General features: G+C 43.2%; 1 protein-coding gene across 2 annotated transcripts in view; it reads right to left on the bottom strand.

Moving 5' to 3' along the window:
• FXR1 (FMR1 autosomal homolog 1) overlaps window positions 1-23,765 on the bottom strand; it is a 76,895-nt gene that overhangs the window by 40,028 nt on the left and 13,102 nt on the right. For both annotated transcript variants that reach the window (XM_065410989.1, XM_065410990.1), the window contains exon 3: window positions 12,996-13,089. In XM_065410989.1, the coding sequence (XP_065267061.1) occupies window positions 12,996-13,089 (94 nt within the window). The remainder of the gene's footprint in view (window positions 1-12,995; window positions 13,090-23,765) is intronic.

Below are 23,765 nucleotides of genomic sequence, written 5' to 3'. Positions count from 1 at the left end.
TGGACTCCGGTCAGCTCACGATAGTGCTACTATAGGTACTCCAGTACCTACTTAACATTAGGCAAGTGATGAATTGGGGGATTCACAACTTTGAATTGTTCCACAAGTTCAGTATACATTAATGTAGTAAACTAAGGCTATCAGAAAGAAATTTATAAGTAGCCACGGCAAAACAGACAAAAATATACCCTGCACTGGCCAGACTGACTATGCCAAATAGGTTTTTTTCCCTTGATATTACAAATGGAAAAATGCTATGGCAATTCTTAGACTATATGTCTAAGATTCATCACTGACAATGCTGCTGTCAATACTACCTTCCTTACTGAGTGTTTTAACTTGAAAAAAAAAATCATCTTCCCCTCCACCCCCCAAAACTTGTCCTGTACATATATGTAGCACCCTTTAATAGTAGGAATTTCATGAAGAGATACACTACCCTTCTCTGAGTATCAAAATCAATAAGGCAAGTCTAGTCCAGTCACCTCAAGAACATTTATGTTCCAAAAATCTTGATGGAAAATTAAAGAGTCAGCCAGTAAAAATAGAGAACTAAATCACCACCAGTAATAAAGGATTAATCAAGATGAAAACAGGCAGTTTCATACTGGATGGAGTGGTATACATATTATCCCTAAAACACAGATACAGTAACTCCTCACTTAAAGTCGTCCCGGTTAACATTGTTGTTTCGTTGCTGATCAATTAGGGAACATGCTTGTTTAAAGTTGTGCAATGCTTCCTTATAACTTTGTTTGGCAGCCGCCTGCTTTGTCCACTACTTACAGGAAGAGCAGCCTGTTGCAGCTAGCTGGTGGGGGCTTTGAACCAGGGTGGACCGGCAGCCCCCCTATCAGCTCCCCGCTCCCCCATGTCCCCTGTGTGGCAACAGCCCAGCAGGCTATCAATTGCCAGCAGTTCAGCTGTCCCTCCCACACTGCTGTGTGCTGCTCCTGCCCTCTGCCTTGGAGCTGCTCCCGGGAGCCTCCTACTTGCTGTGCGGAGGGGGAGGTTGGGGGGGGGGGGAAGAGAAGGGGAGATAATGTCAGGGTGTCCCCCTCCCCCCTGCTTACCCCTTCTCCATATAGAGCAGGGTTAGTTGACAACAGGGCTCAGGACGGAGAGAGCCTGCTGGCTGCTGGCCGCAGCTGCTGTCTCAACTTGCTGATATACTTAAAAAGGCAGTGTACTTAGAGTGGGGTCAGTGTACTTAAAGCGGCAATGCGCATCTCTCTCTCTCTTTCTCCTACACACAGGGTGTCTCTCTGTCTGCCATGCTGTCTCCCTTCGCTCCATTGGTGCTGCCTTCTAGAGTGTGAGGCTACATTAACAACAATGCGTTAACCCTTGAGGGCTCAGCCGAATGCTAGTTCATCATTTAGCAGTAAGGCATTCCCTGGGAAATATCCCACCCTCTGACTTCACCACCTCAACCAAGCTTCACAATCATTTCTGTGTACAATATTAAATTGTTTGTTTAAAACTTATACTGTGTGTGTGTGTGTGTGTGTGTGTGTGTGTGTGTATAAGTTTTAGATATAGTTTTTTGTCTGGTGAAAAAAATTTCCCTGGAACCTAGCGCCCCCCCCCCCCCCCCCCCCATTTACATTAATTCTTATGGGGAAATTGGATTTGCTTAACATCGTTTCGCTTAAAGTCACATTTTTCAGGAACATAACTACAACGTTAAGCAAGGAGTTACTGTATACTTTTCCACGTTTTTTCCCCCCACACACCTTTTACAACCAAGCACTCTCTGGAGAAAAAGACCTGCACCTTCCTGGCCCATCTTTCCCTATCTGATCCTACCCTGAGGTCAGAAGGCTGAACTTGTGACATCATATTCATTCCCATGGCAAAACCAGTGCTATAAACAGACTGTGATTTTACTGCAAAATGAAAGAGATGGAAAAGCAGGGCTGTGAAGCAAAATATATATATATATTAATAATAATAATAATAAAAAAATAAGTGCAGACACCAGAGTAAACCACTGACCAAACAACATTGGAATTTAGCACACATTCTCTTTTTCAAGTTTAATTCCTAGCAAAAATCTCTCTTTGGAAGAAGTGAGGGCTAGCCCTCCTTGGCTGAACAGAATGTAAAATGACACCAGGCCCACAGGAGGAAAAGACCATGGGAAGAGAGATGGCCGAAGATTTCTACTCTGAAAAACAAAAGGAAGGCAGCAGCTTAATAGATCTTTTACTATAATGATGGATACTTGGGAGCTCAGGAGACACACAAAATATCTATCCAGAAAGGTCACAGCAGAGCAATGAAGCAATTGGTGAAGATAATACAATGAGTCAGAAGCAGAACTGGATACAGAATTTGCTTTTTCTCAGACCAGTGTGCGTTAGACTACACTGTTTCTCTGCAAAGCTGTATATTATAATACATAGGCACAGACCTTTCCTACCCATTAAAAGAAGTGCATTACTTATTCAGAGATACATTTGCCTTTTCTAATAGTGACATTGTTACACTAATGCTTACTTTGCCATTACCAATTTATAAAACTTTGTTTGCTTCTTCATTGGTGTACTGTGCATTTCTGATAAATATGCTGAGAGATTCTTGCTGTGTAACTTTGCAGAGCAAATTCCAGGTCACACTGTCTAAGCCTGTGAATGTTCTTCGAACAGTGTTCAGTCAGGATGGAATTTTCCATTGCATGTCACTGAACTGAGTCTAGATCAATTTGCTGTATCAACTCTACTATGCTATTGCGCTTCCCACATGACATTCTCATAAGCAAATAGGGAAATGTGGACTAGATTAATTTATTATAAGGTAGGTGCATAACTGGTTGAAACACCATACTCAAAGAGTAGTTATCAATGGTTCACTATCAAACTGGGAGGGTGTATTTAGTGGGATCCTGCAGTGGTAAGTCATGGGTCCAGGACTATTCAATATTTTCATTAATGCCTTGGATAATGGAGTAAAGAGTATGCTTATAAAAATCTACAGGGGACACATGCGGGGAGGGCTGCAAGCACTTTGAAGGAGAGGATTAGAATTCAAAATGACCGTGACAAATTAGAGAATTGGTCTGAATTCAACAAGATGAAATTCAATAAAGACAAGTGCAAAGTACTTCACTTAGGAAGAAAAAAATCAAATGCACAGCTTTTCTTGAAACTGCTCCTGCAGGACACCAGGAGACACTATGGCACTAGGCACAGGAACTTAGGAGAGGAAAACTGTCTCTCCTGTGCTCTCAAAGTTTTCCCTGCTGATACACAGGCAGTATCGAGAAGGAGGAAGCTGCCTGACTCCAATGCTGAGGGGTGAGGAATGGTGCAGGAGGGGTTGCAGGAGCCAGAGGATAGGGACGAGACGAGGAGGCATAGGAGGAAAGGATATGGTGAGGGATGACGGATAGGAACATGGAAAAAAAGAGAGGGCTGTGAAGGTATATAGGTACAGAGTGGGCAGGGAGCAGAAGGCAAGGAAGAGACAGGGGGTGGGCAGGAGCCAGGGGACAAAGAGGTGTGGGATAGGAAGGCAAGAGCTGGGTGTGGGAGGTTGGACAGAAGCCAAGCGGGTTGGACAGGAGCAGGAGGGGAGAGAGAAATGAGGATAGAGAAAGACAGGGGCATGCAGCCAGGATATTTGTGGGTGGAGGGTGGATAGGAGTACATGGGGAGGACACAGGAGCTGGGGTATGGTGGGTAGGAGCAAAGGACAAGGGAGACAGGCTGTACTGTGGACTCAGGTGCAGAAGGTTCTATAACCACCAAGGAACACTCCCCCTTCCAGAACCTGGAATTGAACCCAGGAGTCCTGTGTTTCTACATTTCTGTGCTATTAGTTAATATCTGTGAGATTCACGAGCAAAGCGTATATTTTATCTTCCACTAGTAGCTAGTCCACATAGAATATAACAGCCTACTACTGCTATCAGTTATCCCATTAGCTGAAGTGGTAGAGATCTGTGATATGGACCTAAATGTCTAAACCCCATTTCTGACCCAAACTGGGGGTCACTATGCATAGGCGCTGGCTTCCTCCAAGCCCTGTGGGTGCTCAACCCCCAGCTCCGCCCCAGGCCCTGCCCCCACCCGCCTTCTTCCCTCAAGCCTCCACCCCAGGCCCCGCCCCCAACCCCACTTCTTCCCACCCAGTTCCTCCCCCTCACACCCTCCATCCCTGCTCCTCTCCCTGCCCCCACCCCCCCCAGTTTCCTGCACACCGCGGAACAACTGATTGCGGTGGGCAGGAGGGTTGGAGTCCTGCAGCACCCACAGAGTCGGTGCCTATGTCACTATGGCTTCAAGAGGGAATTTCTGATTTTTCAATTTGATTGAGGTTTTGTTTATTTTAATAAGAATTTACATCAAAAAAAAATACATGAAAAGAACATTAAGGCAGCAAAATGAAGCACTTAAAAGTTAGAAAATGCCAAAAGGATGCCTGCACAACATTGATTCTACCTCCTGTGCATGTGCATTATGATATAGTTTTGAAACACATAGTCACATACTAATTTTTCCATAGGACTCCTGCCTCATTCAGTTCACGGGACGAACCATGCTCTAGGGATGAATGAGGACTATGTAGTGGAGGAAGCTTTTGTATGGAGGCCCCTGTCTCATTTGTTCCAGAAGTTGGAAGGCATGTAATAAATGAAACAGGGGACTGCAGGAAGAAAAAGTATGGTCTCGTGATTAAGGCAGTTGAATACTGCCATGGAGAACTGCATTCATTCCTTCTCCTGTTACAGAGTTCCTACATGATGCTGGGCTACAGTCACTGAAACCAAACTTTTTCACATTGATTATGTGTTCCTCATGTTCTATGTGCCCAACTTGAGACCGTAGGACCTGATCTGCTGAAGTGCTAAGCGCACTCATTTACAACTTAAGTCAATGTGAGCTGTGCTATGAACATGTAAAGTGCAATGCTAAATACTCTGAAAAAAATCAGTCCCTAGGTGTCTCAAAGTGGACACCCAAAAATTAGGACTTTTGCACTTAATCTCTCTGTGCGTCAGCTCCCCATGCATAAAATGGGAGGAAATAATACCATCTCACTTCTCAAGGGTGCTGTGAAGATAATTCTTTACAAATGTTAACACTCTAAAGATACTATACAGTCCAAAAGAAAATTAATAATTTTGCAATAAGAGAAGGTTTGAATAACGTGCATTAAATAAAGCATAGCACACACTAAACAACAACAAAAGAATGGTAACTGAAAATATTTCCAATAACTATCTTCCTACAGCTCTTAATATTGGCTTTGCATTCAACTGAAATGATCACCACCACCATCAGGCTAAAAAGTAGAGCTCTGTGTTTGTGGACTATTTCTAATAAACTCTGATCTAACTTTGACATAAAAAGCGAAGGCATGAATATATTGTAAACCCATGCTAATGACACTGTACTGTAGGTATGGTTAAAAAAATTCACTGGCATTATAAGTCTATTTTTCAGGTGCTTACTCCTTTCTTGAAAAAAGGTTTCAGATGAAATCTTTCAGGCTTTTCCCTCAGCTGAGCATTTAGTTGAGCAATACTTAATAAACAACATAGTAATTAAATTATTATACAAAAGTGTTGAGAAAAAACCAACAGATTACCCTACCCTGTATACATAATTAAAACTTAACTCCCAGTCTCCTCAGTATTGCAACTGGTGTTGGCTGGGTTGGAAAGTCACAAGTGCACATCTGATAATGAGGGAGCAGACTATGGTTTAGAAATGTTTTCTTTGGCAGGTTTCTATATAAGTCACACACAGAGAGTTGAAGAATTATAAATGAACGCTCAAAAACATTATAATGTTTTTGCATAAAATTATCTTCTCAACTTCTAAAAATCACTACATATAAATGCATTTATTAATTTTTTTTTGCATCATAGTATACACTACTACGTGTAGCCAAGCCCCCGACTCATATGTAATCTATAATTGTATAAAAATACCTATGCTGAAAGAATGATAAGACCTTAATCTTGCAAAGATTTACAAACATACTCAACTTTATTCACAAGTAATTTTTCCATATTCTCTCCTTTGCTCTGGCTCTCGTTTTGTTTTGCTGTTAAGATTTCATGGGAGGCTCAAGTACTGTGTGTCTCCTTAAAACACAAGTGTTTTTACTATGGAAACAATTCAAAACCACTGAAAGCAAATGGAGTTTATCCATTAACTTCAATGAGGGCAGGATCAGGACCTAAATTTGGGGATTCCAGATTAAAACAGCCAATACAAAAAAAAAATTTTAAACACACATGCATTTTCAAAAAAATTATAATGTACTAGTAGCTTTTAGTTCAAGTTCTACATTGTTTTAACTCTCTCAGTTATTCTGACACAAAGACTAAGGCCTTGTCTATACATACAAATTGTACCATTTTAATATTACCAGTATAGTTAAGGTGGAACAAAACCTCTAGCGTGAAGACAATTATCTGGCATAAATATGCTTATGTCCAAACAGAAATAGTTATGCTGATACAAAATCTGTGTGTAGATCAGGCCTAACATCAATATTATATTACACACTGGATACTTATCATGCAAAATAATTAAGTATTTCTAACTGGCCAAAGCTGAAAGCAGCAAACACTTAAGGTTTTTACAGTACTAGGAACTTGATATATAAAAGTACTGCAATTTCTATCTTCATTTGGCAGATATCTAGTTTGCTACCTGAAAGGATGTTTTCAAATATTTAGAAACCTGAAAATAGTAGTTTTTCAATAATAATTCTGTTCTCTATTTAGCAAACATTGTTTTGCTTTATTTTTAGTGCTACTGCAGCCAACATGGCAAGCAATTTTTAGTTCCATTTATGCGCCAGCATAATCTTTCATATTAGCTGTGCAGGAGGAGCAGGAGGGATTTCAAACTCTTTTGGTGTATCAGGATAAAAACTTGGCATATGTTTTATTTTTCTATTAAATTTAATTTGTGTGTGATTATATTGCTGTAGAAAAGATGTCAGATCAGCAGTCCTGGAAACTATGGAACAAGCAGAATAAGCAGCATTAGTTACACTACCCCAGCAACATGCTTACTCCCTGATCTGAAGTTGCCATCACTGGGAATATGAGGGTAGGTGAGTTTTTACGGTTCTGTCAATCACTGGCCTTCGGCTGAGGCTGTTGCTGAGGGCACCAATTAGTTCGAACAGGTATTTTTATTTATGATCCCTCTTACCCATTATTAAATAAATTCTGAATCTTGCCAAATTTGTTTCCCAGAGGCCACTGCAGCTTTTAGTCATTCTTGTTTTAAAAGGTTTATTTGAACTGGCAAGTTAGAAATGAAAGACTCCATATCCTACTATTAAATGCCCTTTTAATCATTCCTCTTGATTTGGTTTAATACACACCGGCAGTGCTCTTTTAAAAAAAAACATTAAAGAGAAATAGAATGTCACAATTGTCAGAATGTACTGTGCTGAGAACACCGGATAGATCATAACTCAAAATGGAATGCCACACTGTTATACATGACCTCTTCAGTTTCCTACCTACTATATACAACGACAGTTTTATTTATTTGCAGCAAAACTCACTAGGGAAGCCACATAATTAGGGGGTCTGTGAACATCTCAGTTTTTCCTGCAAATTACAACCCAAATAGTATAAATTTATTATGGTTTAAGAAAATTTAAAACTATGGTTCCCCAGGTAATTGCAACTTAAATCCAAGTTCTCTCTTGGCACTATAAATCTATTTCAAAATATTAGCAGATAAAATATGACTTCCACTGTAGTTTTTTTTATCTATAGTAGAGTTTATATGCGGTCACCATATGTTTTTACATGTGTACAAAGAAGTATGATTATCCAGCTATTCTACAGTCATATTAAAGGTTTGCCCTACAAGAAACGCATGTTGTAGGGCAACTCCTGCATTAGGCGCGATCCTGCGGCAGACTATTTCACAACGGATACACCTGCCTCAGTTTCCCCTTCAGTAATCCCACGACAGGTAATCTTTCTTAAATAATACCCTTTCTTGAGGCCACTTATAACTAGTTCAAATAATCCCCAACAAAAGTCCCAAACTAGCCAATTTCTTACACTCAGCATATATAGTGCTTAAAACCCCATTCTTCCTCTCGGCTGGGAGTCCCATACTCCAGTGTCTTCCACCTAGGCACTTCATTGCTCCTCTCATGTCCTTTTACCAGGACAACCACCCCAGCCCTTCCAGCTAGAGTGCAACCATGCTCATCCCAATGGGAACCCATCCCTAGCCTCTCTGCTGGGAGTCTTTCAACTCTCTGGCTCCAGCTCTGGGCTTGAGGAGAAGTCAGAGGGTAAGCCCCTCTGCTGCTTCCCTGCCTTTGGCTTGCTCCAGCTCTTGGCTTTGGCTCTCCAGAGCCAAATGTTAAGGTCCCACAGAGGAAACAGCTCCCAGACCAGAGAAGGATGGAGATGAAGAAGCCCTTTTAAGAATCTTGCTACCATGCCATTGGAGAAGACTGATCTTCCCTGAATGAGAGAGGATGAAATGCTGATATTAACTGCCAGATGCACTCTCAATAAGCTACGTGCAAGGTCTGATGACTGAAGGTGCAGCAAGTACTCCAAGATGTCCTGGATAGAAACCTGCATAGGTTGAATTCCACAGGCCAATGGCCATATCAAAAACTGCTTCTATTTCACCAAATAAGCCATTCTGGTAGAAGGCTTTCTACTGTTGAGTAGTACCTTCTGAACAGCCGCTGAACACTGCTCTTTCTCCTCATTCAACCATGAAACAGCTACGCCATGAGAGGAAGGAGCAAGGGAGGCTGAATTGACAGTGTGAAGGTCAGAGAACCAGCACTGCCTCAGCTATACTGGGGCAATGAGAACAAGCTTGGCCCAATCCGCCTTCAGCTTGAGAATGACTTGTGGGATGACTGAGATCAGAAGAAAAGCATACAGGAGAGCCGACTGCCAGCTGAGGTGAAAAGTGTCAGTTAGGGAGCCCAGACTGAGGCCCCCTCGAAAGCAGAACAGACATTTCCTGTTGTCCCTCATAGCAAACAGGTCTATCATCAAAATGCCCCAAGCTATGAAGATGACCTGGAGGACACTTGGCCTCAGGGATCACTTGTGACTCAGACAAACATTCCTACTGAGATGGTCTGAAAGATGATTCTGGACCCCGGGCAAGTGGTTGGGTATCAGAGTGATACTCTCCTCGATGCAGAACTGCCACAACCTGATTGCCGCGGACATGTGGTTCAAGAGCCCCAGGCACATCTGAACTGTCCTGGAAGCCGAGACTGAAGACTGAGGCAAAGGTGGCGAATTGCCTTAAAATGGTCAGTAGGCAAAAAGCTTTTGAACTCAGTGTCTTTTAGGGCCCCAATGAACTTGATTTTCTGAGTGTGAACCAAAGTTCACTTCCCAATACTTAGGATGAGACCCAGACAGTCAAGCAAAAAAAGCCAGGAAAAGTGGACCTGCTTGAGGAATAGTAACTTGTGAGAGGGGGCCCTGAAGAGGGACTGAAAGGAACTGTATGGCATAGCCCAATCTGACGGTGCTTAGGACCCAGCTGTCTGTGGTGATCAAGCCCCAAGCATTATGAAAGTGAGCCAACATACCCCCAAACAGAGGGGACAGGGGGAAAAGGGTGCAATGACTAGATCACTGTTCTGGAGTCAAAATGGATGCTTGGGGGGGCACCTGGGGAAGGCATGTCTATTGGCCAAACGCCAGACTTGAATGCCTCCTCCTCTGGGAGCTATGCCCCTTTCTGGGATAGTCCTGTTATCTCAGGGGAGGGAAAGCTGCCCAAATGTGCACTGCAGACAATACTGCTGTTGACCACCATAGTGGCGGTCTCTGCACTGCCAATGTGTACACCCTCAAGGGCCATAAGATAGTCCTACTGTCCTTGAAGGAGTGAAGAGTTCATCCATCTTGTCAAAAAAAAAAAAAAAAAAAGCACGCAGCCATTAAAGTGCAAATCCTCTATAGCCCGCTGAACATCAGGAGCAATGGCCAAATTCTGCAGCCAGGCCACCCTTCTCATGGTCAATATCGAGGCCATTACTCTGGCCCAAGTATCCCTGGCGTCCAGTGCGGACTGCAACTAAGTCTTAGCCACCCAGCAGCTTTTGGTAATAAATGTCCAACATACTTCCCTGGAAGCTTCGGTCAGCTGGTCTGCAAACTTAAGACATAGCCAGCCAATTCACAAAGTCACATTTTGACAGCAATGCCTACTGGTTAGCAATCCACATCTGCAAGGAAGAAAAGGTGTAAATCTTCCTATCCATCAGGTTCATCTGTTTAACGTGTTTAACCTTAGAAGTTGACTTAAATCTGCCCTGCCAGGCTCTATCATTCACTGTGTTTACGACCAGGGAATTTGGTGCAGGGTGGGTATAAAAACCCTCAAATCCCTGCACTGAGACAAAGCAGCATTTCTCCAAGCACTTTGCAGTAAGTAGTACTGAAGCCGGCATGCTCCAGAGAACCCTAGCAGGCTCTAGGAGCGCATCGTTAATAGGGAGAGCAACTCCCTCAGAGGAACTGCAGTCAATGGTACAGGTCTCTGACCTCCCTGTGTGGTACTGGAGAGTGGTTAATGGGACTTACTCCATCCCACGCACCAACATTCACACCATGGTAGCATGCGCTCCTTCTGCAGGAGACAGATGAGTCCCCATGCGAACTCGAGAGGCCTCGATCAGTCTTATACAACCTTTTTGTCTGTGCACTCAACGGGGAGCGACTCCTCTGTCTCTTCAGAGAGGCGCTGGATCCAGAACATGAAATGATAACATTCTTGGAACCCAAGGGCAACCTCCGATCTGATTTAAACCTCGGTGCCGAAGCAGGCTGCATGGCGTGTCCAAGTAGGCTGTTTTAGACAAAAGACCCCTCATCACCCGAGTCCATTTCACGAACGATTTGCAAATCAAACACCATTCGTGTGGCTCAGCCTAAGCACAGAAAGCACTACGTGTGGGAATCAATTGCCGGGGATCGCTCCCCTACATAATGGACAATGTTAAATCCTGGTGAGGATATCACCAGGGGAATACTTAAATAAAAGTTAATTAACGCTAAATCTAATTAACACTATACTAAGAGTACTAATTAATTCTAGGGTACAATATTAATTACGGGGGAGAGATAGCTCATTGGTTTGAGCATTGGCCTGCTAAACCCAGGGTTGTGAGTTCAATCCTTGAGGGGGCCATTTAGGGAACTGGGGTAAAAATCTGTCTGGGGATTGGTCCTGCTTTGAGCAGGGGGTTGGACTAGATGACCTCCTGAGGTCCCTTCCAACCCTAATATTCTATGATTCTAAATACAACTAGAAAAAAAGTCACTAAGGAATATAGAGATTGTGAGGTTAAGAACCACACAGAGCTCCAACTCCAGCCACGGGAGATAAGAAGGAACTGAGGGATGGGGTCAAGGCAGTGCTGCCTCATTTAGCACAAGTGTGGCCTCCTACGGATACTGATAGGCAAAATTCTCTGGCTCTAGTGCACTGGGCGCACACATACACCTAAGTGGAATACAAGGCTGGATCTACTCAAAGAAGAGAATCTTAGTCAAATATATTTAATACAAAGATAACTTTAAAAAAAGGAACCCTAACTTGGATAAACAAAATAACATTTCACAGTACATTTTCTCTAGCAAATATTTTACATATTTGTTCAAAGAGCAAAATAAAACATTATAAAATTAACTTGAATTTGAAACATTTTCACAGCTTTCTAGGACACACAAAGCTTGTTTACACAGTGAGTTACTGTGCAGCAACACAGCATGTGAATCTACAGTACACAAGCTTGTGTGCACTAGTTCACCGTGAGGAGACTACTACAGTGGAGTGAAAGTCCTGGAAAGAGGGGGAGGGAATGTTTGTGGTGGGGTTTTTGTCATACCTCAAAACACACAGATTCCATGAACATTAAAAAAAAAAAAATCAAACTATAAAACACACAAACAAAAGTCATCAACCAATTTCAAATGTTCCTAACTTTAAATTTACTGAACACGAGCTTCTTTCAAACTTGGCTTTATCCTTGAATCTACCATAAATTAGTTCAGTCATCCAAGTGCAAAATTTCAGATTCAAACTTATGGGGAAACTTTTCTTCTTCCACATTTACATAACTCAAGCACAGATGAGCTGGGGTTGTTCAAACTTTCAAAAAACAAAATCATCCCTTTGCTGAGATAAAACATGGAAAAATTCAGCTCCAAAAGAATTTATTTGAGGTCATAACCAACTGAAAAAGCAGAATTAGAATGGAAGCTGGAATTCAATTTTTAACTATGTGAGCTAATCAAGCACAATATAGTCATATAAAGCACTAATATACAGTTTCAGATTTTCAAAACACACACATAAACCTTTGTTTCCTCACCTGTAAAATGTGCACACTGTTTACTAGTTCACTTAGGTAGTATTGAGGTTAAAGGACCTGATCCTGCACCACTGAATTCAATTGGAATTTTGCTATCAACCTCAATAGGCACAGGTTCAAACCCTATGGGCAAGTCAGAGGTGCAGTCAGGATCAGAAATCAAGTTCCTAACATAGCTGGTTCTTTTTGACCAAAAATGGCTTTTTAATTAAATGGAAATTTTCAGTAGGAAATTTCTGTTTTGTTCAATTTTTATGGGAATGGTAGGGTCACCACTTTTGATTGTCATCAGTTTCTGAGAAAACATGAAAAGCTCCATGAAAATTTTTAATGAAAATGAGAAAAGGTTTGTTTCCTATGATTTTTTTAAACTGAAAATACATTTTTTCAACCAATTTCTTCTATATTGTAACTTCTAGTTCGTAATAACCATATTCCATCTACTCGACCATTCTACCTTTCAAAAAGTACAACCATTACTAGTGACAGACACTACATATATTAGACGTTCACTTTTAAAGCTTAACTCTACTTTTTCTTGTGACTATAATCAGTATTAACATTATCCTGTCTGAACAGTCACTTCCACAGGAGGGCAAGCTAGGAAGGAAACATGAGAGTCAACTCACCTCCACTTCATCTCCTTCTCCTATTTCTTTCTTGATATCAGGTGGAGGTGGTAATCTGACTTCATTAAAAGGAACCTGTCGCTCTGGTTGCCAACTGAAAGTTGAATAGATATTTCATTGATTATTTCAAGAACTAATCCTGGTCTGGCAAGCCTTAAAAATATTCACTGACACAATTCATTCTTAAAATATGTTCACTGTTTAAAATTCAGTTCTTATTATTAATTTATAATTTGTATTGTGGCAGTGCCTACAAGCCCTCACCGTGAACCAGGATTCCATTGTGGTAGGCAGTGTAGAAACACAGAACAAAAAGATTGTTCCTGCTACAAAGAGTTTATAATCAACGAAAGTTAAGTTTCTAAGAATTTTAGAAATAAAATTATTATTTGAATTGACAATCAACTTGGAAAAAATAGTTCTCTCTGAAACTTTTATATGTAACTATAGTAAATACAACACAGAAGGAGTTAGAGAAAAATATTTCTTCAATATTTTTTCTGTTTACTTTTGTGCATTTTATATTACTTTGCATATAATCCGTCTCACTCTTCCCACGTGTAGTCGTCAGTTTCTCCCTTGCTGAAAAAATTCTTACAAACATCAGAGGAACAGAAAAAGCCTTATGATTTTTTTAAATTCAGGATATAATATTTAAAAGGCTGTTACATCAAAAGCTGAATTTTTTAAATTAATCAATTAAAAAACCCTCAAGTTGAAATTATCCCTCTAAATTTCCTCCATAAATATCAAGTGAACTAAGTAAAAACTATTTTATAATGTACTTTACCCAAACAGGTTTTTCACTGTTCGTGCTATACAGGCCTTTATACGTATTTAAATATATCCAGCTAGTTGGGCATGAGGTCCTTGCACACCCCAAACTTCCATTGATTTCAGTGGGTGTTTTGCTAGATCTGACTCTTAATAGCACATTATTAGATTCCTACATACCAATTTCTCCTCTTCTTAAAAAAATGATTGGCAAGCAAAGATTCAATTTAGGATATGTCCACATTATTTTAAGAATTATGCTGGTCAAGGAACTGCTTCAGTACCAGTTGTTGCTAGGTGTCTAGAATGGTATCCCTGACCAGTACGGTTAATGATCTTCCTCCGATAAAGAGTGGTTACTTACCTTACAGTCACTGTGATTCTTCAAGGCGTTTATCCACATAGATCCCACTTCAAGTGCACATGCAACTCATATGCGTTGGATCAGAATCTCTGAATAAGTCTCTCTGGGGGGGGTCTCCTATGCCCTGTATGTCCCTGTAGTTCCCCAACCCCCCACCTAAGGGCATAAAGGGAGGAGTGGCCACAACCATCCCTCAGTTCCCTCGTTAAATGAGAATACCAGCTAATAAAGACTCCAAAAAAGTAATGTTAAAGGAAAGTCTGTGCGGATCCACATGGACAAAACATTTGAAAGAACCACAGTTACTGTAAGATACCATTCTTTCTTCTTTGAGTATTTGTTCATGTGGATCTCCATTTCAGCACCCAAGACTCACTAGCAAGCAGTGCCCATCTGGAAGGTGGGTGTTACAGTAATAAATAAATAAATCAGCCTGCTCCAGCTTTGCCTCTAATCTGGAGGCCAGGTCCATAGCATAATGTTTTAACAAAAATCAGGGGATTACTTCAGGTGGCCGTTTATTTCAGATAAAGAGATATTTTTGAAATACGGGGTAGTAGCCTATTTTTGGTAGCACAGAATAGCAGATTGAGCCTTGATGTTAGGAGGAAGGGGCATGTCTGCCAGCTGGTAATAGAAATACACTGTGTAATCCATCTAGATAGTCTCCGTGCCGAGATGGCTTGTCCCTACATTGCTTAATGCAATCAAGAGGCACAGAGATAATCTAAAAATGGTATCACTCTATCCAGATAAACATACTACGGCCTCAGTAATATCCAGAATGTGAAGCTTCTTCTCCCTCAGAGTGGTGAGAGTTTTGGAAAGGAAAACAGGAAAACTGACTGATTTATTTAGGTCAGTTGTTCTCAACCCGCAGCCCTCTTGCGGCCCAATCAGCACACAGCTGCGGCCCATGTGACATCCTCAGGGTGATACAGGTAGTATATATGTAACCCCTTTGGGGTTTAGAGAGCATGGCCCCTTTAAATCTTTTTCCTAGGGGGGAGAGGGAGAGTGAGGAAAAAAGGAGGGAAACTCCAGGGGGTGACTCTGAAGCTGGGAGGGAGAGAGGGGGCAGCCCGCAGAGGCCCTTGCAAAGTGAAGCAGCAGAGAACCTGCCTGAAGCCTGGGAAGGACAGGGCAGCCAATCGGGGACACCCCAGGACAGGAGCCAGGAGGAGCACTGTGCCAGAGAGGAATCGCTCGAGAAGGACAGGCCGGAGCTGGACCCAGTATCACGGCTGCCCAGAGCTCCATGGGGCTGTGAGTACTGGGGCTTGTGACTCCGCATTGGGAACAAGGAGGGAGGCTGTTAGCTAGTTAAGTGGGGAGGTGGTCACTCTGTGTGGCTTTGCAGAGAGCAGAAGGCGGCACTGGAGGGGTTTGTTGGGGGAAAGTTCACTGGCGCCGAAGACGACCAGGAGCACCCAAGACTCACCACTGGACTGGAACTTTGCCCAGGACTCCTGAACTCTGTGTGCAGACACATTGCTCAGTGTCTGCCCTTTCAGACTGTGCTACCACGGGGCCTGTGGGGCCTTGGTTTGAATGCAACTCTGTTTTACTGCTCCTCCTATATTTCCCTTTGTTGTTTTTCTCCTCTCATCCCTCTGTAAATAAATATCTCCCTTTCTTATATCCACTGGAGAGAGAGAGAGAGAGAGAGAGAGAGAGAGAGAGTGTGTGTGTTTTCTTTCACTCTGGGGGGGTTGGAACAGGTGCCCCTGGGGTGGAAGGGATTTTTCCTGCTGCATTCCTGCACACGCCTTCTCTTGGCCAGAGCTGCCTGCAGAGCAGACTCCATCTTGGCCACAAGGGCGCTAAATTTATATATACTGTGTGGATGCGGCTCACATAACACAGAGAGTTGCATATGCGGCCCACAATGGTAAATAGGTTGAGAACCATTGGTTTATGTGAAACAGAAACAATTTTGGTAATAAATTTAGGTTTAGGCTTCCACATTCTTATTTCTGTGGAATATGATGTAGGGAGGGTTGGTCATAATCTCACTCAATCTTCTTGCTAACATAATAGCCACCAGAAAACTGTCTTGAGAGTAAGGTGGTAAAGAGAGCAATCAGAAAGCAGCTGGGAGGTGGCGGGCTGTCCTCCATAATGTTGTTAAGGACATTTATATTCCAGGAAGGGGCGGGATCCCTAACTAGTGAGTAAGTATGGATCAACCTGTTAAGAACTTCAGAACAGCAAGGTGAAGGAATACGGAGATTGACTGAACTGGAGAGTGATCTGCTGAAAATGCTGTATAGAGAACCTTGATTGAACTGACAGAATCATGAGAACTTTAAATGCAGGATGTAGTCAAGAATCTTGGGAATGGGAACCTTCAGAGCATGCAGATTGTTACAAGTTGCCATATCAAGAATCTCTTCCATTTGGAAGAATAGATTTTCCTTGGGAAGACTTTCAGCTCTACTGAAAGATCTGTTGACCTGCATTGAATGGTATCTATCAGTGGTGCTTAACCAGCCAACATCCAGGATATTAGGTGTAATGACTTCAGGTCTGGGTGGAGAACCTGACCCTGATTAAGTGATATTATGTCTGGCAGTGTAATTAGAGGTTGAGGTGACATTTGAAGGAGATCTACCAGCCAGAACTGTCTAAGCCAATCAGTTTTACCTGCACTGCCTTTTGTCCAATTTTACTTATTATCTTGGGTATCAGAGGAATCAGCAGAGATGTATATATAACAAGACTTGTTTTCAAGATGTGAGAAAAGCATCCTGTATAGATCCGTGACTCATACCCACTCTGGCACAGAATTTTGGGCATTGTGTGTTCTCTCTGTTGGGTATTCCCATCCTGGACTTTTTTGCCAACTAGTGAAATATCGGAGAAAGGACAGATGTTCTGAGGTACCACTCATGACTGGTTATTGATTACTGGCTAAGAAGATTCACTAGGGTATTGCTGACACCTGGTAGGTGAAGGGATATCAGGATTATCCCATGTGTCTGGCATCAGTTACAAAGCCTGGTGGTATCTAGGCACAGGTGCGATGAGTGAGCACCTACTACTTTACATAGTGCATTGCAGACACGTTGTCCATGAGAATCCGTATGGCAGAACTTTTCAAGGCTGTTAAGAATGGCCTGCAAAAGCCTGACTGCCCAGAGCTCCAACACATTTACATGCTCTGGACACCAAACTCCCTGTATTTGAAGGTCATCTAAGTGTGTGCCCTATCCTGCTCCTGAAGCATCCGTGATCACTGTCTTTTTGAAGAAGGGATGGAAAAGGGTATAACTCTGCAAGCATACCAACTTAGTGATGCCACAATATGAGATGGAATAGTTATCAATGTCCATATAATGTCAAAACGGACAACATACTGATTTTCGCCAGCCTTGTAATGGCACAAGGTGAAGTCTGGCTACAGGGGTCACCAAAAGTGTATTCTGACATGTGCCCATGAGTTTTACACAAGTCATGACCATGATCGATTGGTTTGCTTTGATACTAGGGAGTACTATCACGATGAAGTGAAATCCCTCCTCGGGGAGGTGTGCTCTTACCAATTTTGAGTCTATTAAAACCCTTATGAATTCTATCAATTGAGAACAGCTGAGGCATGACTTCTTGTAATTTATCATCACCAGGCCTAAATCTCTGAGTAGGTCAAGGATATGAGATGGAACTGCGAACACTTCTTGATGAGACCTGCCTTTGATCAGCCAACCATCCAGGTACATACAGATGTGAATGCCCTGTCTCCTCAGATGTGCAGCTGCCACTGCAAGGCACTTTGTGAAAACTCTCAATCCTGTGGAGGGGCCAAAATGATAGAACTCTGTATTGCTAGTGATTAGGTCCCTCTAGAGCATCATAGGTACTTCCTGTGGACTGGATGGACTGCAATATGGAAGTATGTGTCTAGAAAGTCAAGTGCCAGAGCTTGCAAGGAAGGGATGATGGAGGCTAGCATTACCATCCTGAATCTGAGATGGCTTATGTATTTGTTCAGCCTTCTCAATTCAAGCAGAGGACAAAGACCCCATTTTTTATTCAGAATAAAGAAATATCAGGAGTAGAAACCTCTCCCTCCAAATTCCACAAGCACCTTCTCTATTACTCCTAGATGAACCAAAGAGGTCTCCTCAACCTTCAGATGTTTCTCGTGAGAATAGTCCCTGAAGAGGGACAAGAAAGGAGGGTGTGAAAGGACAATGACTGGAATCGGATAGAGTACCCTCTGGAGATAATCTCTATTACTCATCTGTTGGTGGTTATTCCAGTCCAAGCCGGATAAGATAGGGAAAGACAACTGCACAGTTTCAGGGAAACTGCACCTGTATCCTCCCTCTGTGGTCCACTCCCAAAGTGGCCACTTATGTCTCCAGAAACCACCAGTCTCTGGGTATGGACCCTGATCACATTCCCTTCTGACCAGGGGGGGTTTAAGGCTGCACAACTCCCTGCCATACACTGTGATATCCCCAGCAAGCCAGCCTGGCTAAAGGTCTGTGCCTATGTTTTGTGTTGTTTCCAATGTTTATGAAGAGTGTATTGCCAGCAGTTACAAGTTACTATGCACTTCTTTCTGAGCAAGCACCTTTATTCTTAAGGGGAAAGCATTACAAAGAAAATGTGTACGAAATGTACAAAAGTTTCCTACACACATGCTAAAAGCTTATGAGAGGTCACCCGTCAGTCCTATCAAGCCCTAGTAGATCAAAGTCCTTCAGAAAATCCTGTCCATTTGCTGGATCAGACAGAAGGCCCTGAGTCAGTTTAAATGCAGCCTTTTTAAGCCAAAAGCCCTATCTTTGTTTTCATAGTCTCTGGAAACCGTTTGAACCAGAATATGCAAACCACTCCGGGAGAGGAGTTGTAGTTCTAGAGTTGTTTAGTTTCACTGAGTCACCTTAATAACCCTCCACTGTTTTAATTCCTGAAGGAGCTGTGGTGACCTCATGGAGTAGAACTCAATCATTCATACAATCCCTGGTCCACCGAGATACATAAACTTAATACAATATGCAACGAAGAGTCCTGTGGCACCTTATAGACTAACAGATGTATTGGAGCATAAGCTTTCGTGGGTGAATACCCACTTCGTCAGACGCTCCAATACACCTGTTAGTCTATAAGGTGCCACAGGACTTTTTGTTGCTTTTTACAGATCCAGACTAACACGGCTATCCCTCTGATACTTAATACAATATGTTCCTCCTAAAGATACTGCATGCGGTTGCAACATCTGTAACAACGACATCCAAAGATAGGACTTATGGACAGCTCCAGTCTGATCTGGTTATGCCTTTCGACCTTTATATCAAACCACTGTCTAGATGACTATGCAGGAGGGTTCACGCCTATAGAAGGTGGTGGTCTGTGGGAGAAATTAGGTTTCTTCCTTGGAAGATAAGCTTTGTATCAGTGTTGGGAAAAGGAATGGGATTGGTATTTTTAGGAATTCAGCCTCGAGGCTGGGTTATAGATTCCCAAGCATCTTAACATAGCCCTGGAATATTTTAATAAATGCAATACCTCGTGAGTCTGATTGCTGAACAAGTCAGTGCCTGCGAAACACAAATCCTCAACCATATTCTGTACCTCCCTTGGCATACCTGAAGCTTGCAGCCAGGACGTCCTTTGCATTGTCACTGCAGTGGCCACTGATTGAGCTGCAGTATCAGAAATATCCATGGCTATCTGTAGAGCCATTTTCACTACTAGTTGTCCCTCAGCGATTACAGATTTTAACGCTTCCTTAGCATCTTGAGATAGCTTGTTGAGAAGAGAAGGTTACTCACCTTGTGCAGTAACTGAGGTTCTTCGAGATGTGTGTCCCTGTGGATGCTCCACTTCAGGTGTCGGTGCGTCCTGGTGCCATCGATCGGAGATTTATGGTAGCAGTGCCTGCGCGTGCTCAGTAGGTGTCTCACGGTGCCGGGTCTAGCACGTGCATGACCCAAGCCCTCAAGTTCCTTCTCTACCGCAGAGTCCTAGCAACGAACTCCAAAATAGAGGGAGGAGGGTGGGTAGTGGAGCACTCACAGGGGGACACATCTCGAAGAACCTCAGACACTGCACAAGGTGAGTAACCTTCTCTTCTTCGAGTGCTGCCCCTGTGGGTGTTCCACTTCAAGTGACTGTAGAGCAGTGCCCCTCAGAAGGCAGTAGGGACTTCGAGTTTATTTGAGTCGTAGAGGTAAGTACTGTTAGACCAACTATGGCTTCAGCCCTGGAGTCTTGAGTGATTGCATGGTGCTCAGCGAATGTGTGGACAGAGGCCCAAGTGGCCACCCTACAAATCTCTATCAGAACATTGTTGAGGAACACTATTGAGGTATTGTAGAATGTGCTCTGATGTGCATAGGAAGATGCGTGTTCCAAATACAATAGCACTGTTGAATGCTTATGGAGATCCATTTAGTCAATCTCTGAGTGGATATTGCGCAGCAAAAAGTCTAGGAGATTTCCAGAAAGGTTTGGTCCTTTCCAGAAAAACGCTAACGCCTGCCAGATGTACAATGTGTGCAAGACTGTCTCTGCTGGAGTCTCATGAGGCTTGGGATAGAACGTAGGAAGATGGATTGGTTGGTTCATATGAAAGGACGATGTTACCTTCAGTAGAAATTTTGGATGTGGGCATAGAGTGACCTTATCTTTGAAGAATATTGTGTAGGGAGGATCAGCCATAAGCGCCTCGATCTCACTCACTTGTCTGGTGGAAGTAATGGTGACCAGAAAGGCCACTTTCATGGATAAATGCAGCAGGGAACAGGTGGCTAAGGGTTCATATGGCAGTCTGGTGAGGCATTTCAACACCAGATTCAGGTCCCAGGCCGGGGTAGGTTGGCGAACTCCTGGGTACATGTTCTGGAGACTTGTGAGGAAGTGTTTAGTAATTGGGTGCGCCAAGATCAAGTTCCCATCAATCTCATGATGGAACGCAGTAACGGCCGCAAGAGGGACTTTGATTAAGCTTGTTGCTAAACCCGAGCATTTCAGCTCCAGTAGGTATTCCAACACTAATTGTAGCAGTGCTGTGGAGGCTGTTGAGTGTTTTTCTTGACACCAGGAGGAGAATCTCATCCATTTTTGAAGGTAAGTATTGTGTGTGGTCACTTTCCTGCTGTTTAGTAACACCTGTTTAACTTTTTCCGAGCAGGCTAGTTCGCCATGATGGAACCATGTAGGAGCCACGCTTGTAGGTGGAGTTTCTCCGGATTCATGTGAAAAGCGTGACCGTTGTTCTGAGACGGCATGTCCAGACAACCAGGGAGAGCTTGAGAGATGCATATCACCATGCGCATCAGGTAAGGTTGTACCATGCTTCTGTGGCCATGTCGGGACTATGAGGATAACCTTGGCCTTGTCTGTTCGTATCTTGCGTATTGCGTGATATCACTGGAATTGGTGGGAAAACGTACATGAGGTGTGCATCCCATGTGATGACAAAGGCATCCCCCAGTGACAGGGGTCCCATCCCCACTCTCGAGCAGAACATTGCGCATTTGCTGTTCGTTGGGGATGCAAACAAGTCAATGAGAGGAGTGCCCCACTGGCGGAAAATGGAGAGCAAAACTCTCCCATTCGTTTCCCATTCGCAGTCTTGAGAGAAGTACCTGCTTAGCATGTCCACCGTCACATTCTGACAGCTGGGAAGGTAGAAGGCCAAAATGTTTATTTTGTAGTGTATGCACCAGTTCCAGAGTTTCATGGCTTCGGTGCACAGTGAGTGAGATCGAGCGCCCCCTTGTTGATTGATGTAAAACGTGCAGGCAACATTGTCGGTCATGATGCGAATGGATTCGTCCTTTATGTGCAGTAGGAAGTGTCTGCAGGCACTGTGGACTAGGCAGAGTTCTAGTAGACTGATGTGTAACTGAGTCTCTGCAGGAGACCATTTGCCTTGAACTGTGCGCAGGTGCATATGAGCAAGGCATCATGATTAATACTGAAGGGGGCTCCTGTTGGAACAGGATGTCCAGGTATACATTTTCTGGTCTTGTCCACCAGTGTAGATAGTCCAGGACACTGGGTGGTATTGTAAGTCGTTTGTGCAGGCTGTGCTTGCTGGGTATGTATACCGAGCTCAGCCAGCCCTATACACAGGGCATATGTAATCTTGCATGTCGTACCACGAACGTTGTGGCTGCCATGTGTCCTAGCAGTTGCAGGGTAGTATGAGCCAGTATTTTGGGGCTGAATCTTATCTCTAAAATAAGGTTTGTCAGAGTTGTGAATCTGTTCAGGGGCAAGGATGCTTTGGCTTCTATGGTATCGAGATGTGCCCTGTTGGACAGAGACTAGAGTGGATTTTCGTTTGTTCATCTGTAGTCCTAGATCCCTGAATAGTGTGATCATCATCTGGACTGAGTCCAGTGCTTCTTGTTGAATTGGGCCTTTGAGAAGGCAATCGTCCAGATAAGGAAAAATCATTATTCCCTGTTTGCGCAGATGTGCCGCTAATACTCCTAGGGTTTCGGAGAAAACTCTTGGTGCGGTGGACAGGCCGAAAGTTAGTACTCTGTTCTGGAAGTGTTTGTGTTGTACCGTGAAACGCAGGAATTTCCTGTGAGCGGGATGTATAATAATATGAAAATAAGCATCTCGGAGGTCGAGGGCTAAAAACCAGTCCCCCTTTTGCAGTACAGGAAGTATCGTGCCCAGTGTCACCATTTTGAACTTTTGAGTGCGTACAAATTTGTTGAGTTTCCTGAGATTCGAGATAGGTCTCCATTCCCCATTTTTCTTCTGGCTAAAGGAGTAGAACCCTTCACCGTGTATTGCAAAGATACTCATTCCACAGCACCTAGTGGTACAAGATGATCAACTTCTTGTCCTACCAGATGCTAATGAGAAGGGTCCCTGAAGAGGGACAGGGAGAGAGGTAGGGTAGGTGGTCGGGAGGTAAAGGGAATGGTATATCCCAATCGTACAATCTCTAACTCCCATTGGTCCATTGTTATTGATGCCCAGATGTGGTAGAATGGGTGAAGACTGTGCCCAAAGCACGAAGACGGATCGGGTGAAAGCACTGCCTGGTGAGGGAGGGAGCACTGATAGACTGGGTCTTTGTGGACAGTCCTGTCCTGGAGTTCTGACTTGGATCTTCAGGATCTGAGGTGCTCTTCATTGATAGCTCTAGAAGATTTCAGACACATGCCCCTAGATTTTCTTATCCTTTTGGAAAACAATCACCAGACTGAGCAACAACCAAGTACAAGGCATGACAGACAGCAGCTGTGGCCATCTGTGAGGGGAATCTGATGGTCATAAGATGGGCAGAGCATAAAGCCTGATGGCTTTGGATCTGTCATTACAGGCAGTAGTGGAAAGAGGCACCAAACAGAATTCATAAAGAAATAGATTTTTGGAAATAAAATAACAAAAGGAAAGAGGAGAAAATTTTAGTAGGGAATCAATTCCTGACTGACCTAAGCTAAACTAAGGAAATTCTATGAGGAAGCGACAGACAGAAGAACATAAGAATGGCCATAGTGGGTCAGACCAATGGTCCATCTAGCCTAGTATCCTGTCTTCCGACATGGTCAATGCCAGATGCTTCAGAGGGAATGAAAAGAGCATGGTAATTATCAAGTGATCCATCCTGTTGTCCAGTCCCAGCATCTGGCAGTCAGAGGCTTAGGGAC

Source organism: Emys orbicularis, chromosome 9, assembly GCF_028017835.1.
Source record: "Emys orbicularis isolate rEmyOrb1 chromosome 9, rEmyOrb1.hap1, whole genome shotgun sequence".
NCBI lineage: Eukaryota > Metazoa > Chordata > Testudines > Emydidae > Emys > Emys orbicularis.
This window is presented reverse-complemented; position numbering and strand designations above follow the sequence as displayed.